General features: G+C 39.8%; 1 protein-coding gene across 1 annotated transcript; it reads left to right on the top strand.

Moving 5' to 3' along the window:
* The first annotated feature begins 4,744 nt into the window (after nt 1-4,744).
* On the top strand, nt 4,745-15,065 carry CUNH19orf81 (chromosome unknown C19orf81 homolog). Its single transcript, XM_087713686.1, has 5 exons — nt 4,745-4,808; nt 7,954-8,032; nt 9,224-9,344; nt 12,463-12,602; nt 14,803-15,065. The coding sequence occupies exons 1-5, from the start codon at nt 4,745-4,747 to the stop codon at nt 15,008-15,010; spliced, it is 612 nt and encodes a 203-aa protein (XP_087569812.1). The 3' UTR covers nt 15,011-15,065.
* The last annotated feature ends 848 nt before the right edge of the window (nt 15,066-15,913 follow it).

Genomic DNA, 15,913 nt, shown 5'->3' on the forward strand with positions numbered 1-15,913 from the left:
TTATACTGAATTTCAATTTTTTTATAGTTCAAAATAGAATGCTTGCTTAGTTAAAGGTGAAATCAGAAGTGAGGCTAGACAAGAGCCGGTTCTGTCTCCTTGAAGATCTAATAACTAAATCACAGACATGAAATGAAAACGAGCCTGCAGTCTGAGATATCCTTGACCGAAAGTTTAATCCAAGATCAATAGAGTTTATGTCAGAGCAAATATATTTAGGATGGGCTCACTACTTACGGATGGCTGGGTTTGATTGATAGGCTGCTGGTGTCTCACCCAGGTAATCATTCTGTTTCGCAGCCACCTCAGTGCAATTCAGAAGCCATTTTGAAGGACTCATTTTTGTTGGTTGGTTGGCATTTTGATCCCTATATTTTGATGTGGTATAAATTATCAGTCACTTTTATTTTAAACCAGAGATAGCCAATCTGCACTGTATAGGCTTCCTCCGATTCTGTAGGTTTCAAAGGCTGTTATTCTCAACTCAAGCCTGTATTGTAACTTTAATTTCAGGTGCAAACTGGTAGATTTTAGTAAGCATTTAAAGAAAACCAATCTATTACGTCTGAATAGACATCTCCATTCAACTCAAATAGTTATGCATTTATCGCTAGTTGCAGGAAGAACAGAGAAAATATTTCCTTATAGTATCGTCATACTGTGGTCTTCAGCAACTTTCACAGTAATAACAACAATAAAAGGGAATTGTCACTTCCAGCTACCATAAAGTTTTTCATCTCAGTTTAATTAATGAGTTGTTCCAAGTGCCATTTTGAAATCTGTAATGTTTTAATGCCTTTTTGATGTGGTCATTTTTAGCAGGTTTTGGCACTACTAATTTTTTGAGCCCAGATAAGTGAGAATGACTGGCAAACCCAGACATAAATGTTAAAGGGATCTCCAAATGAATCTCTAAGTATTTAATAACTCAGCAATGAAAGGTGTTGCTAAGCCAGAGCTTTTTTTTTTTAAGCCGACTTAATTAAAACATCTGCAGTCTTAGTTCATAGTGGGGCAGGGGAGCAGTTATTGTCTTGGCTGTGGTGCTGCCTGGAATTTATTTGATCTTCATGTTTTCAAAATGAATGGGATGGTGATTTATGCAACCATAAACAGTGACAGCAAATCAAGTAATATTTTTATGTGCTACCTTTATATCCCTTCTTTTTTCCAGAAGCTCACAATGTCCCTACAGTTTTATTTCTTACGTGCATGTTTTAATGGAGGAAAATGGGCTTGAATTTGGCTGTCCAATTCTGAAAAAAATCTTAAATCTCTACTGTAGCTGATTTAAAATTTATAGCAATTTGAAAATTATTAAGTTATGTTCACACATATGCTAATTATTTATAAACTATGTTAAGCCACTCTCAGACAACACATTTTATTTTTATTTTTTTAATAAAATTTTTATTTTCAAACAAACACAAACACACAAAACATATAACATAAAAACCTCTTCAACTACATACAGTGTGTCAATTGGTTATAAGATCTTTCTGCGTCCTTTCCATAGTCATCATTTGAGCTTTATAAAAAATCACATATTGTCAATCAAATATCTTTGTATACATTATTATTGTACTTCATTTGTTTAATTATCACTATTGTTTCACCATTTTAAACAAGGTATTCTAAATATGTATCCATTTATATTATAATGATTCATTATATCATCTTCAATATATCCAATAATAAAGCATTTTTTGGTATCCTATTCTAAATCATTCTAATATTTTAGCATTAATAACATTCTCTTATACTTTTCAATTCCATGTTTTTTCCATTATTAGTATCATCAATATAATATACATTTATATAAATTATTATAATTGTTAAACATCCATTAAGCATAACTATTATTACATCCTTTTTACATGGCATATTAAATTTGAAGTAAATTTATATTTTGGTGTTTCATTGCATCATCCTGAAATCATCCAATGATATTACATCTTTATATTTTATTCTATATAGAATTATTTATCTTTTTATAAAAAGGATTTTCAACATCATCCTCACTTACAGTTTATATAAAATTTTATATTATCAATCTAGTATATATAAATGCTTTATTATCATTATTGATCATTTATTTGACTATAGCTATTATTACTTTATCTTATACATAGTACTCAAAGTTTAACTACATTTAACCAAATTTTATTGTGACATTTCATTCCATCATCCTGTACCCTAACTCCCCCCTCCAGCTAGGCAGAACGCCACTCACAACCTAGTATTATCCCGAAGGCAGCAAGCAACGTGAGTGCCTTCCCCCCCCCCGGCTCCCGCGGCTTTGTGCCTTCGAGATACTGCTAGGTCGGTGAGCGGTGCTCTGCCTGGCCGGAGGGGGGAGTTATCCAGGGGGCTTATTTTCAGGGGTGGGCTTATGTTTTTGCCCACACAAAAATGTGGCAAGGCGTTAGTTTCAGGACAGGTTGTATTTTCGGGAAAACACGGTATCTGGTCAAAAGAGGCACATAAGATGTCTTACTCTGATGTTAAAAATTATGGGAAGGCAGTCTGTGGTCTATTCTGTCTGTTGATTTGTGCTTACCTATTGGTGGACCACAAGGTTATTTTCCTCCTTAAAAGGTCTTTTTTTTTAATCAGTTCTTGCTGAATTCATGGATACTTACATGTAGTTTTCTTGATGGTCAGACAGATGTAGTTGACCATTCTCTGCATTTTCAAGTTTCCTAGAACTAGGATTTCTTGAAGATTTCTCATTCAAATACTAACCAGCTTTGACCTTGTTTTCAAGATAGGCTATGTGGTGCCATGTGTTGGGGCACTTCCTTCTTATCACCCATTTGTCAAGTATGCACAACAAATGTCACAGGTATCATGACATCATTATGTAAATGATTATACAATGTGTGTTATTGCTACTTGACAGCATGGCATGTGTACCATTGTAACTTACACCCCGGAGGACTATCATTTATAAGGTAGGAGTCATGGCCACCAAAGTCCATCAAAATGAAACTTCTCCCAAGAAGGTGGTTCAGAATTCTGGAATCCTGGAATTTGAATATCCACAGTTGTCTTCTTTAGAAGCTGAATCTCTTGAAACCGGCATTAGGTAAGATCAGCTGGCAAAACATCATTAGTTTTGGGTAAACTTTGGATTGGAATCAGAGGGAAGAGATCAGGAACAGAGATCAGTATTTATAGTAACTGTGCTGAATGATTGATACACTGTGATGTCCAAACTAATAGATTTCGGAGATCTTGGAGATGAAATTGGGTGAAAATGATATATTAATGTATACAGTTTCCTGATTATTTTATTTCCCAGGAATTTATACCTCATTCCATAAGAATGTTTTTTACCAGATTAAAATGTGTGCCATCAAATCTGAGTTGCTTTTGGAAACGGGAATATTGAATAAGAGAAAGAGCTGTGGGAGTGAAAGAGAGTCAGTGCCAAAAATAAAGAACAGGAGCAAGAGAGCAAGTGTCTGCCTGCCCAGACACTCAGACTGGCTCAGAATGGATTTCTGGCTTATCAGGCAGGGACTTATTTTCTTCTCTACAATCTGCTGTCCAAAGTTACTTTAACTGGGGCTGTCGGGGATTGAATCTGGCACTATCTGTGTGCAAATCATGTGCTCAACACTGTGGTGTGATTGCTCTTCTCAATGGAAGGTTCAGGCTAGAAATATATTTTCAAGAAAGAGACAAGGGGCTGAAAGTGACTGTGTTGGTAAGCTGCAACTATGAAGGATTTCTGAATACTTTGTTTTAGGAATGAATAGAAATAGTATGTCCAACATTATTCCTGCTGAAAAAGGTGTCTTTTGTTTTCTTTCCAGTCAAATGGAAATGTGTCTAGAATAAAGAATATTTTATGCATCTGTTTTCTTTCTGTGCCATAAATGGCTTTTCTGGACAATCAGTTGTAGTTGTTGGAAGTATTAATTAAGTGAATCAGGGCTGTCCCCTTGCAAGTCGCTACACTGTATGTACAGTGTGATGACTTTGGATCCAGATCTTGGGGGAAAAATGATGTGAAAATTACATTATTAGGAAGTGGGAAAATATTTTCATGGCAAGGACAATATATGGTGGTATGTATTCATTTCATATGAGAGTTGATTCTGTCAATTGCCAACTGATGTGGGGCTGATCTGCAACTAAAATGACTTTCAAGGAAGACTTCAGATAACTGCCTTTTATCTCCCTTCCTCAGTGGTAGTTGAGGGAAATTAATTCCCATCTCAAGGAATATGAAGAACATGGAAAGGTCCTACCTAGTCACCTGTTTCAAGAGGATTAACCAAATTCCAGGGGAAACTCACAAGATATTGAGGGCACTAGCATTCTCCTGCTATTGTTCAATAGCATTTTTTATTTGGGGTCTTTTGATCATGAAAATGCAATATTTCTATCAGGTATGGTAGCTATCAGCTACCACCACCTCCTTCCTGAATTCGTCTAATGACCCTTGAAGGGATCTTCACCTCCTTCCTGAATTCGTCTAATGACCCTTGTTGGCAGGGAAGTTCATGAATAACTATTACTCTCATGAAATGAATATAGTTCGTTAGAAGAAATGAGCAGCTTTACTTCTGATAGAATCTGAAAAGTATTATTCCTCTGAGTCTTCCCACTTGGGGGAGATATCTGAAGTTTGGATCAGGAGGGGTGCCAGGCAACAATGCATCATGTTGCAAGGGGAAAGGAGTAGACAGAAGTCAAGGTTCATTTTTACTGTTCTTCTTTTTTCTATTCAAGAATGCAGGAAGAAGAGAATGAAGGACCCAGGTGCCAATCCCGTTCTAGCAGCCAAGGAGAATGTGGTGAGAATATAAAATAGCTCTCTGATTCTTGAGGACCTGGAAGGAGCTGCAGCTGGCCAGCTCCTCCTCACTTCCAACTCCATCTTTTATTGTGCTAGAACAGCTAATAACATAATGATTTATTCCCTCTTAAACAGGGGTGAAATTCAGCAGTTTCTGGAGAACCAATAGCGGAAATTTTGAGTAGTTCGGAGAACCGGCAAATACCACTCTGTCTGGCCCCAGAGTGGGATGGGAATGGAGATTTTGCAATATCCTTCCACCAGGAGTGGGGAGAGAATGGGGATTTTGCAATATCCTTCCCCTGCCACACCTACAAAGCCACGCCCACAGAACCGGTAGTAAAAAAAATTGAATTTCACCACTGCTCTTAAACTTAGAATAGGAGAAAGGCAATCAAAGAATTAGGTGGAGGAAAACCATGACTCGAAAGCAGGGAACTAAGGCCTAACCAAGAAGGCAGGAGGCACATCAAGCTGATGCTTACAGATGGTGTTGCTAGATCATTAAGGTTATGGCTAAAGAGCCTTCTAGAGCTCCCCCTTGAAAATGCCAAGTTACCTGATTCTCTAATGATAGCCAAATGTGGTTCTAGATTCATGTCTTGGTATGCTGGACCCCAAATGAAGGCAGGTGAATGGTGTTCTTGTTCTCTAATCACCTTTCTAAAGGTCAGGGATATCTACAAGGTGTACGAACAGTTCAGATGTGTCTCGATGGAATGGAAGTACTGCTACTTTTTATGTGTCCTGAGGACAACCCTGTCATTGGTGCTTATAGTTTTTAATAACTGGAATCAACCAATGAGGAACTCACAAGGGATTGCACAAAATAAATAAACCAATGCACATGCTGTTATTATTATTTAGATTCAGTTTAATCATACTTCCATCATGATAGACAACTCATTGGCTATGTTAACATCATACATTTAAACCAGGATTGATAGTGACCTAATAGACATATTCATGCAAGATGTGAAGTATAATTATAGTTGATTTTTACTATGTTTTATGGCTTACTTTTCTTGTGAATGTTTCATAAACTGTATCCCTCAAATGGTTTCATTTAGTAACCAAGAATATTGTAGCCATTTATTTGGAACGAAGTATGCTAAATAGGCTGGGAAACCGAGGGACTGATGTCAGGCTGACTTGATTTACCCCTTTCTCTGCCACACTCTGCTTGACAAGATTCAGTTGACCAGCAGCCCTAATTGTACTTTAAACTTGTTTAAATTTTTAATTAGCTGCCAGATCACGTAGTTAGTACATATTATATAACTTTTAAAATGGGTAAATTTAATAACTAAGCTAAATATATGTGTAGCTGTTTTGCATTCAAAATGGTTAAAAACGGAGCCTTTTTTAAAAAGGTTAAAAGGTTGCTTTTTTCCCTCTAAGACTGACATTTCCATTTAACTATATTTTTCATTTGCCTAATGTTCAGCAGTTTGTTAGAAAGGGTTCTGGGACTATTAAAAAGTGGCAGGTTATTCAGCCTTGCATTAAAGGGAGAAAACAGATATAAGAAGGGCTCCCATGTAGAAATTGGAGTTGACCCATCTTCTGCGATGGAAAAGATGAATTCTCTATTGCTCAAGGAGACTGGAGCAAATCCAAAGGGGTAGAAATTACAGGGTAAGTTATTTATTATGAAATAGGTCTTCGAAGTAAGATTCATAACAAATCAAATTGGTCACAGAAGCAATAGGCTATTTCTTATTGGAATTACTTATACATTCTGCCTGTCAGGATTGCTGTAGTTGTAGAGTATTAAGTATTGAAGATAAGATACAGAATTTAGGATTGAGCTTGACACTTCTGAATACCCTTCCAACTCTATGTTGTAACATAGTGCCCACGGAAAATATTTATCCTTGTATACCAGGAGCATAACATGACAGATTCCCACCAGGGAGACAAGGAATCCACTTTCTAAACTCTAAATTGCCAGTCCCTGCAGGGCAGCTGTGTAGCTGTCATTTCCTATATCTTTATTTTTCAAATCAGTTTTTTTTATTTAAAATCTACCTGACTCTGATTGATGCACATGGAGCTGGGATAGGCTTACTACTGCTTGGGAAGAAAAGGGGTGACATTTTAAACAATGGGAGTTCCTAATGCAAGCCTGTTTTTGTAGGTTTGCTAAGGACTTCATTTCTGTCCCGAGATTCATATGAAAGGGTTAATCCCAAACTCTTCCCCAAAGCCAGTTTGGTTCAGTGGTTAAGATACCAGGCTAGAAATCAGGAAACTGTCATTTCTAGTCCTGCCTTGCTCATGAAAGCTGTCTGGCCGACTTGGGCCAGTCACTCTCTCTCAGTCCAAATTCTCTCACAAGGTTGATGTTATGGAGGAAAATATGAGAAAGGAGTGTTAGATTTGTTTGCTGCCGAGTTATTTATAAAAAATAATAAAGGAGGGATATAAATATATAAAATAATCAGCTGGCCTAGTCAATTCAGGGTTGTGAAAAATTAAATTAAACTCTTTCTAATCTTACAACTGACTGGATCTTTCTACCCCATCCTATAACCGGTTAAATATGGGCAAATAAATATATGTGGGGTTTGTACATGTTGTCAAACCTGAATGTGATTTGGCTTAGCATGTTAGATGAATCCTATCCTTGTGGTTCAAGATCTGAAGTTTATTACTTTACTGCAATTTTTTGATTAGGTCAACTAAGCTAGAAGTCTCACACAAGAGACAAAACTTTGATTCAAATTCAGAACCTTTTCAGGAATATTTGTGCAACTGTTTAGATAATTCTATCCAGAAATACTGTAGCATGTTATGTTTTATTTATTAGATTTATATCCCACTTTTTGTCCAAGAACTTAGGTAATACTGTATATTTAGTGATTTCTACTTCCACTTACCCCCCAAAATGTAACTCTGAAAGTGGCCCAGCATTTGTGTCTGTGTGTGTGTAAAATGAAAGTGTGAACCATAAGAACTCCTGAATGGTCTTTATTTTCTGTGTTTCCCAGGGTATCTGGTTCACCAGTATGAAAAAAAGCATGCTGGACATGGAGAGCTTTTGACTGGGTTCAGGAGATACTTCTCATGTTTTGAATTTTTTGTATGTGTGGAAGAACAACTATAGATTACATTGTAAACACTAACCATTTTGCTTTCAGTTCCAGAAACTGAGAGTGAAGGGGTTTCATCCCTTTTTCTTGAGTTGGAACAACCTTGCCCACCTCCACGAAAAACTTCGTGAGTATGACTTTGAAATGATAAGGAGTCAACATTAGGGAGAAACAGGAGATTATCAGAGGCAGAATTGCAGCACAATATCCCTTGTTCCTTCTGCTAGGAAGGGAATATTCTTTATCCTGCCGCAGTCCTTCAGAGCCCCTGAAGATTTATCATTGGTCTGTAAATTAGAATGTAATTTCCTGAGCAACGGCATTATCAAGAGAGCAATGTCTCAGTATGACAGGATATTAGTAGTGATACTAAGATATTGGAGTAGGATCTCATATTTCCTCCAAAGTCTTCAGAGGGAGTATTTCTGAAAGTTGCCACTAAATTCTAATCTTTAATGGGACAGGGGAAAAAAATTAAATACAGGTCATCTATGACTGCAATAAAGGCTGCCCATTACAGTCATAAATAGTGGTGGTTGTTAAGTGAGGCAATCACATGAGTGATTGCCTCGCTTAACAACCACAACTCCTCCCAGTTCCAGTTGTTAAGTGCAAGATGGAGTGAGTGCCTTGGGGTGGGGAGACCCTGGGAGGCCTGGTGCAGGTCCAAGGCCATATGGCAGCACCTCTCCAGTTCACAACTGGTCTGCTGCTGACTCCTGAAGGTCTCCCCCAGTCTGGGGCATCCCATGCCCCATTTCCCATCCCACTGGACCCCACAGTCTTGGGCTTTTACTCTCCCATATCTTTTCTAAAGATTGCCTTTGGGAAAAAGAAGTAACTGATCCACCACATGGCTTTCCTTTAGGGAGGGGCCTTATGGTTCTATTCTGGAAGCGGGGGCCATTTTGGCAGTGGCCACAGTTATTGGATTGAGGCCTCCAATATGCCTCTTAATCAAAAGAGAGGCTGTAGGTGAGCATGAAAAAAACAATATCCGTACTTGTTCACTATATAATATTGTCCATTATCCTAGATTTAGGAAGTCTGATGGGGCAGGCCAAGTCCTATCCAGACCACCATCTTGGCTCTGCAATGGCCAACCGGAGGCTTCTGGAAAGAGCACAAGCGGACAGTGAGAACAAGAGCTGCATTTCTATGCCAAACTGCCTATGACATAGGAATGAGTCCTTCTGCTTGGTCAGGAAGTACTTTCTCAGCTTCTCCTGGTGAGAGAAGCCGGATCAAAACAGATGACTCTGCAGCCTAACACTCTGTACTAAAAACGGGGCCTTCAGCTTTCTTTCTCTCCACTTAGGCGCCAGTATCTGAAGAAGATCATTGCCGAATATGAAGCCTTGGATATGGAAATGCCTTGCATCCGCAAGTTTCCTCGGCCGCCTGCTGCCCGACCCCTTTGCCTTTGTTTGGAGAACCCGGTTAGTCTAAATTTAGTGGGGGAAACGGAGTCAGGGCCCTTTTAAGTTGTCTGAGAAGAGCTGAGCTCTGAGAGGCAAAACCAGTTGCTATTTAATCCCCCCCCCCCCCCATGTCCCAGAGAGAAGTTAAATATGGTGGCATTGTAGGGAATTTATCTTTTGTGGGCTTGCTGAGGCAGATTAATTTATTTTTTAAAAAATAAGAGAAAGCCCAGGCAGATGTCATTGTTGTGCACAGCTGTGCATGAGGCCTGAGAGGAACACATAGGCCCACCTAGAAATGCTGTAATTTAAAAAATGATCAATTTCCTCCCATTCACTTGTATACTTAATTCACGACAACTATTCACATCCATAACATGTGTTTGTGAAAGTATAATTGTGATCACAACAACCATGTCAGTCAATACTGTCTGAAGGTACATTAGAAACTTTGGCAGTTTAAGTGATAACCTATCTGGGCAAAACTATGTTATGGCTCAGCTATACCAACTAAAAGATTTTACAAAGGACAATATTTGTGGATATCAGAGTTGTACGCCCAGAAAATGCATTTCTTCGGAGTGAATGGAATTTATTAGCTGTCCATAATTCACTTGTGGACAATTTAAGCTTAACTTTGGATATTTTTCAAAATAATAAACAAATAATAACAATAAAAAATAAAAATAGCAGTAGCAGTAGCACTTTTATACAGCACTAAGGGGTTTTAAAATGTCAGCCTATTGCCCCTAACAATAAAAATAACAATTTTATTGACCTTGGAAGGCTGAATCAACCATGAGCCAGTCAGGATTGAACTCCTGACTTTGGGCCGAGTCAGTCTGCAATACTGCATTCTAACCACTGTGCCACTATGGCTCATATTGAGATATTCACTATGATGTTGAGAGCTTGGCTGGCTTAGAAAAGAAAAAGGAGATAGGGTGGGAAAGGAGGAAGTAGACTTTGTGGGAAGAAGTCTGAACAACCCAATGGAGAAATTAATGAAATTTCCATATTCAAACAAACAGGTAGTCCTCCACTTACATTTCCAGTTTCCATCATTTTTATTTATTTTATTGTTTCCATTTTTATTTTATTTATTGTATTTATTCATCGCCCATCTCATAGCAAACAACTCTGGGTGGCTTCCAGCATTCAAATATTAAAAATCTAACAAATAAATATATTTAAAAGAGTAAAAATAGATATCCCAATCAAGATATTGGCAAAGGACAACGAGGAGAGAATAGAATGTATGGTGGAGTGGTGGGAGGTGGGATTGGCTCTTAATTCAACAACCACCTCCATGTGATGTTCCCCCATTAGGGCCCCAAACCATCTGCCATAACCAGGTCCTCAGGCTCTTGCGGATGTACAGAAGGGTGGGAGCCAATCTCACCTCAGGAGATAAGATGTTCCATACGGCAGGAGCCATGGCAAAGAAGGCTTTTCCCCTGCATCCCGCCAGCTGGAATTCTTTGAGCAATGGAGCCTGCAACTTGCCTCCTCTGCTGATGCAGGTGGGGCAGAGCAGTCCCAGTGGGGTGAGGCTGTTCCTCAAGTAACCTGGACCCATGCCATGCAGGGCTTTAAAGATAATAACCAACACTTTAAATTGCATCCGGAAGAAGACTGGCAGCCAGTGCAGTTTGCAGAGCAAGTGGTGTAACATAGGTCATCCTAGGGACCTCAGGAACTGCTTATGTTGCCGCACTCTGCACTAGTTGAAGCCTCCAAATATTCTTCCAAGAGTAGTCCCATATAGAATGCATTGCAGTAATCCAGACATGAGATGACCAGGGCTTGATTGATTGATCTCAGAGACTCCTGATTCAGGAAAGGCCACTACTGGCGCACCAACCAAAGTTGTGGAAAGGCTGTCCTAGCCACGACTGCCAAATGCTCTTCGAGCAGGAGTCGCAGACCAGGAGAGCTGTCAAGTTGTGAACTGAGTCTGTCTGGAGTAGTGCAACCACATCCAGAACTAAATTGGGTAAAGCCCGGAATCTATGCACCCAAAGCCATTCAGTTTTGCTAGGGTTCAGTTGTAGTCTATTATTCCCCATCCAGCCTCCAGGAACTGCAAGAGAGTGGCAATGGCATCACTTGGATCACCAGGGGTAGATATATAAAGTTGAGTATCATTAGCATATTGATGACACCTCAACTTGTTTGCAAATGATCTCAACCAGCTCTTCATATAGATGTTAAAAAAGAGTTGACAGAGTGCAGAGCCCTATGGTATGCCACAGGAGTGGTTGTGGGCTGAACTTCTCACTCCCTATAAACACTGATTAGGATCACCCTCAGAGAATGGAGCCAAAGCAACACAAAACTGTGCCACCCAGCCTCAAACCCTGCAGCTGGCACAAAAGGATACCATGGTTGATGGTATTGAAGGCTGCTGAGAGATCAAGAAGAGCAAAGATGGTTGCACTATCCTTCTATCCTTCTCTCACCAGAGATCATAAAGTGTGACCAATGCTGTTTCTGTCCCAAAACTGAATAATAAATTACTGCGTTTGTAAAATTGACTGGACCCAATCTTATAACCGGTTTTACTATGGTTAAGTAAATCTGACTTCCCCAATTGGTTTTGCTTGTCAGAAGCAAGTTAGGACGATCCATAAATCATGATCATGTGACTGCAAGATGCTGCCCAATCATATATGCTAGCCAGTTGCCAACCATCTAATTGACAGTGGAAGTTGTGTGACAGTCATAACTTTGAGGACACATTGTAAGATTTTTTTTAGGTTGTTGTAACTTCTAACCATTGTTAAATGAATGGTTGTAAGTCAAGGACTACCTGTAGTATGAAATAGAGGATGGCAAAGCAGTTAGCCATGTTTTCTGGGAATCCTGAGCGGTATTATAGTTTCACATGATTGAAAAACACTAGCCATGATTCTGACTCTGTGATCTTGAGTGATCCCAATCTCTCAGCTTGACCTACCTGATAAGATGTTGTGAAGGAAAAATAAGGGAATAGCAGAAAATCAGAGGTCCAAGAACAAAGATAGGGTAGAACTATAATACACAAGCCATAACAACTTAAAAGGCTCTTAGCAGGTGTGTCTGATGGGGGAGAGGAGATGGGTTTCAATGGTTGAGCATCCCTTCTGACTTTTAGCCTGAAAAGGAGATGACGCATGCTGAAATCCTGGCAGCCATAGAAGCTGTCATCCCCAATGCCTTTGAAGCAGGTCTGCTACACAGCATCCAATTTGAAAACATCAATGTAATCTGTGGAACTGCTGGGCGGAAGAACAGGTTGGTATAGATATTCAACTACTCTATCCTCTAATCCTCTGGACTAAGGGAAATCAGTTTGGTCACCCAGATTTACTTGGCTTGCTTGGCTCATGGCATCATTAAAAAATGCTTAGTTGAGACAATGTGTAATTTCCTTCACTGACTAAGCAGTCTGATCAGTGTTTCTCATTTTTGATAACGTTAAGATGTATAGACTTCAACTCTCAGAATTCTCCTCTTTCCTCTTCCCCTTTCTCTCTTCAATCTAATCTAATCTAATCACCTAATCTAACCTATCACCTATCTAATCAATCAGTCAGTCAGTCACAGACTGTCAGTCAATCAACCAATCAGTCAGTCATATGGTCATCCATCTCTAGTCTAGTGATTCTGAACAGCTAACTGCATAAAATTTGGGATTGATCATTTGATCTACTTTAGTCCTGACTCTTATGAGACACACTAACGCAGTGATGGCGAACCTATGGCACACGTGCCACAAGTGGCACGCAGAGCCATTTGTCAGGGCACGCGAGGTGCTGCCTTGCCAGCTGGCCAGCACACACTGGCCAGCTGAGTTCACCCTTTTTAAAAGCCATTTTTCGCCCTCCCCAGGCTCCAGAAGCTTTATGAGGTTCCCTGAAGCTTCCAGAGAGCAAAAAAAAACCAGCCATATGGGCAAACCAGAAGTTCCGGAATAGACTTCCGGTTTGCTCAGAGGTTCATTTTGACTGCTCCTGAGGCTTCAGGGAAGCCTCCTGGAGGTCCCTGAAGCCTCCGGAGCACTCAAAATGACCCTCCGAGCAAACCGGAAATGACTTCCAGTTTGCTCGGAGGTTCGTTTTGACTGCTCCGGAGGCTTCAGGGAAGCCTCCTGAAGGTCCCTGAAGCCTCCAGGGGGCTTCTGGGGGTGGGGGAGGCTGTTTTCACCCTCCCCAGGATCCTATAAAGCCTCTGGAGCCTGGGGAGGGCGAAAAAAGCATGCAAAAAATGGAGGGAGCGCCTGTAATGCACGCATGAGCACTGGGGGGGTCGCGCATTGCATTATGGGTGTGGCACACCTGCACACGACCCCCCCTGCACTCCCCCACTTATGGCATGTGAGCCAAAAAAGGTTCGCCATCACTGCACTAACGTTTAGAGCTCCATTTTATCTGTGTTTGCACAACCTGTCTGGGCAGACCAGCAAAAGCTTGGGTGAATGCATTTAGAAAACATAGTAAGCTTGCTTAGCTTTAGTCCTTTTTTAAAAAAAATACTGCATTGATGAACCCATACTGTTTGGTTATAACCCAATATATTGTGCAAATTGGAAAAACAAGTTAATTCAGTAACAAAACTAAATATGTTATACCAACCCAGCCTTGGGTTCTTGAACGGAGTTATTTTAGTTGAGTAAATGTTAATATATGTTCATTTATGCTCTTTACAATTATGCATTCAATTAAAGGCATGAAAGTTGAGGACACAATCTAGCTCAGTATTCTGCAAACTTTACAACTTTCAGAGGTGTGGACTTCAACTCCCAGAATTCCCTAGCCAGCACTGGGGATTTCTGAGAGTTGAAGCCCACACCCATTAATGTTGCCAAATTTTAAAAAATACTGATCTAGCAGATGAATAATGCATAATCTAGGCCAGGCCAGGCACCATTTTTCTCGATGTATTTAAGAGTTTCTCTTTTCTTTTGCATTAAACATATCAGTTGAGTGGCAACTTTTGGCAGGTTGGTATAAATTATTCAGCCTTGTCATAAAAGAAGAGAAATTCTAATCTAGACAAAGGATACAGGAGGCCTCCTGGATATACAGCCTTTGTCTCCAACAGGCAACCCTTGGGAGGGGGTGTAAAATTGTATACTATAAAAACTGAATATTCAACCTAGTAGCATACCAAGTTTCTGAAAACAGACCTGAATGCTTTTGCTTAACTGGGGAAGTTAGCCTTCGATAATTGGGGAGTTTTGTTCGGCCCTGCTTTTGAGAATAGCCAGCTCTGCTTCAGACACACTCAATTGTTTGTCTCTGTGCCATCTATGCCATTTTTGCTTATTGCACTGGCCCAGTGAAAGGGGTCATTCTGAACTTTTAAATGGATTGTTCTAAACTTGTTGAGCCATGGGGTCCTGGGGAAGAAGCAGCGGAACTCCCCCCATCTTAATGAAGCTTGATGAAACCATGTCCGTCAGCCATCTCCCTTTTCTTGTCTTCCTATGCAGGTGGCTGATCACGGTATCAGATTTCCGAACTCGGAATCAGCTGTTATGTTCTGGATTAACCTTGGGTGAAAACCATTTTGTGCTGCGACGCTGGGATAACCTGGTAATGGAGGACTATCGCATGCACCTTCGAAGGTCCTTAGCCCGCCAGCGTCTGCTGGACACACTCAGTGATTCCTGGGAAGCCAGTCACTTGGATGGCATCTGACTCCTAGGAAGGATATGAATCCAAAGCCAAGCAAAACATGATGATGATGTCCTGCTTTTGGATTTATCTACTTTTTCTTTTTTTTAAGTTAGGAGAATGTTTCCCCTGAAAGCTTACATTCCTGGCTTTTATTCTTGGTCTTTCTAATCACACATTTGGAAAGAGAGTGCCCCCTAGAGGACCTCTGAAATATATATTTTCTGCTTTGCCTGCCTGTCTCCAAAGTACACAACCTTGGAAGGAACTGTCACACCTTTGTGGGTGAGTCTGTGGGAAGATTTATTTTCCAAAATGCTGTTACTATTTCACAATGAAACTGTGGAACAAGACAGTCTTTTTAATTGTGTGAAAAGCAGAAAAGTTTAGGACAATGTTTCTCAACTTTGCCAATTTAAGATGTTTGGATTTCAGCTGGGAGTTGGAAATCTATGTATCTTAAGAGTCATCAAGGTTAAGAAATACTGCTCTAGAAAGACCATACAGTTGTGGTAATTGATTTCTTGCAGCTTAAATTTCCAATTGTTGCCAAGTTTGTGTTAGTCCCCTTTCTTTTCTGTAATGGCGAATTTGTATAGATTGAAACATCATTGCTTCATTTCTGCTTGTTTGATATAGTTTTTATTTATTTTTAATTTAAAAAAAAAACCACCCAATCCTTTCATGCATGCAAATTGCTGGAAAAATTGAAACAGGTTATGTTTTCTCCCTCCCATCCACCCCCTGGTGCCTGACCTATTCTGAGTAAATGTTAACATCTGAAATTTATCAGAGGATCCTTAATTTTAGAATCTTCATAGAAAGTTATATTGCTGAATGTTCTGATTTACAATTTGCATATAGCTTCCCCAAGTAGTGTGTGCCCCCTCCCCCCAACTCTCCTTATCCAGTTGTATGGTTCAGCTA

The sequence above is a fragment of the Thamnophis sirtalis genome, unplaced genomic scaffold (genome assembly GCF_051295495.1).
Source record: "Thamnophis sirtalis isolate CommonGarterSnake01/CBP01778 unplaced genomic scaffold, rThaSir2_p1.2 scaffold_4, whole genome shotgun sequence".
Classification (NCBI taxonomy): Eukaryota; Metazoa; Chordata; class Lepidosauria; order Squamata; family Natricidae; genus Thamnophis; species Thamnophis sirtalis.

Bases quoted from the DNA above. Each gene is read 5' to 3' on its own strand.
- CUNH19orf81 (XM_087713686.1), top strand. From the start codon at position 4,745: ATGCAGGAAGAAGAGAATGAAGGACCCAGGTGCCAATCCCGTTCTAGC. The intron at 8,033-9,223 runs GTGAGTATGACT...CTCTCCACTTAG, and splicing joins CCACCTCCACGAAAAACTTC to GCGCCAGTATCTGAAGAAGA. The intron at 12,603-14,802 runs GTTGGTATAGAT...CTTCCTATGCAG, and splicing joins ACTGCTGGGCGGAAGAACAG to GTGGCTGATCACGGTATCAG.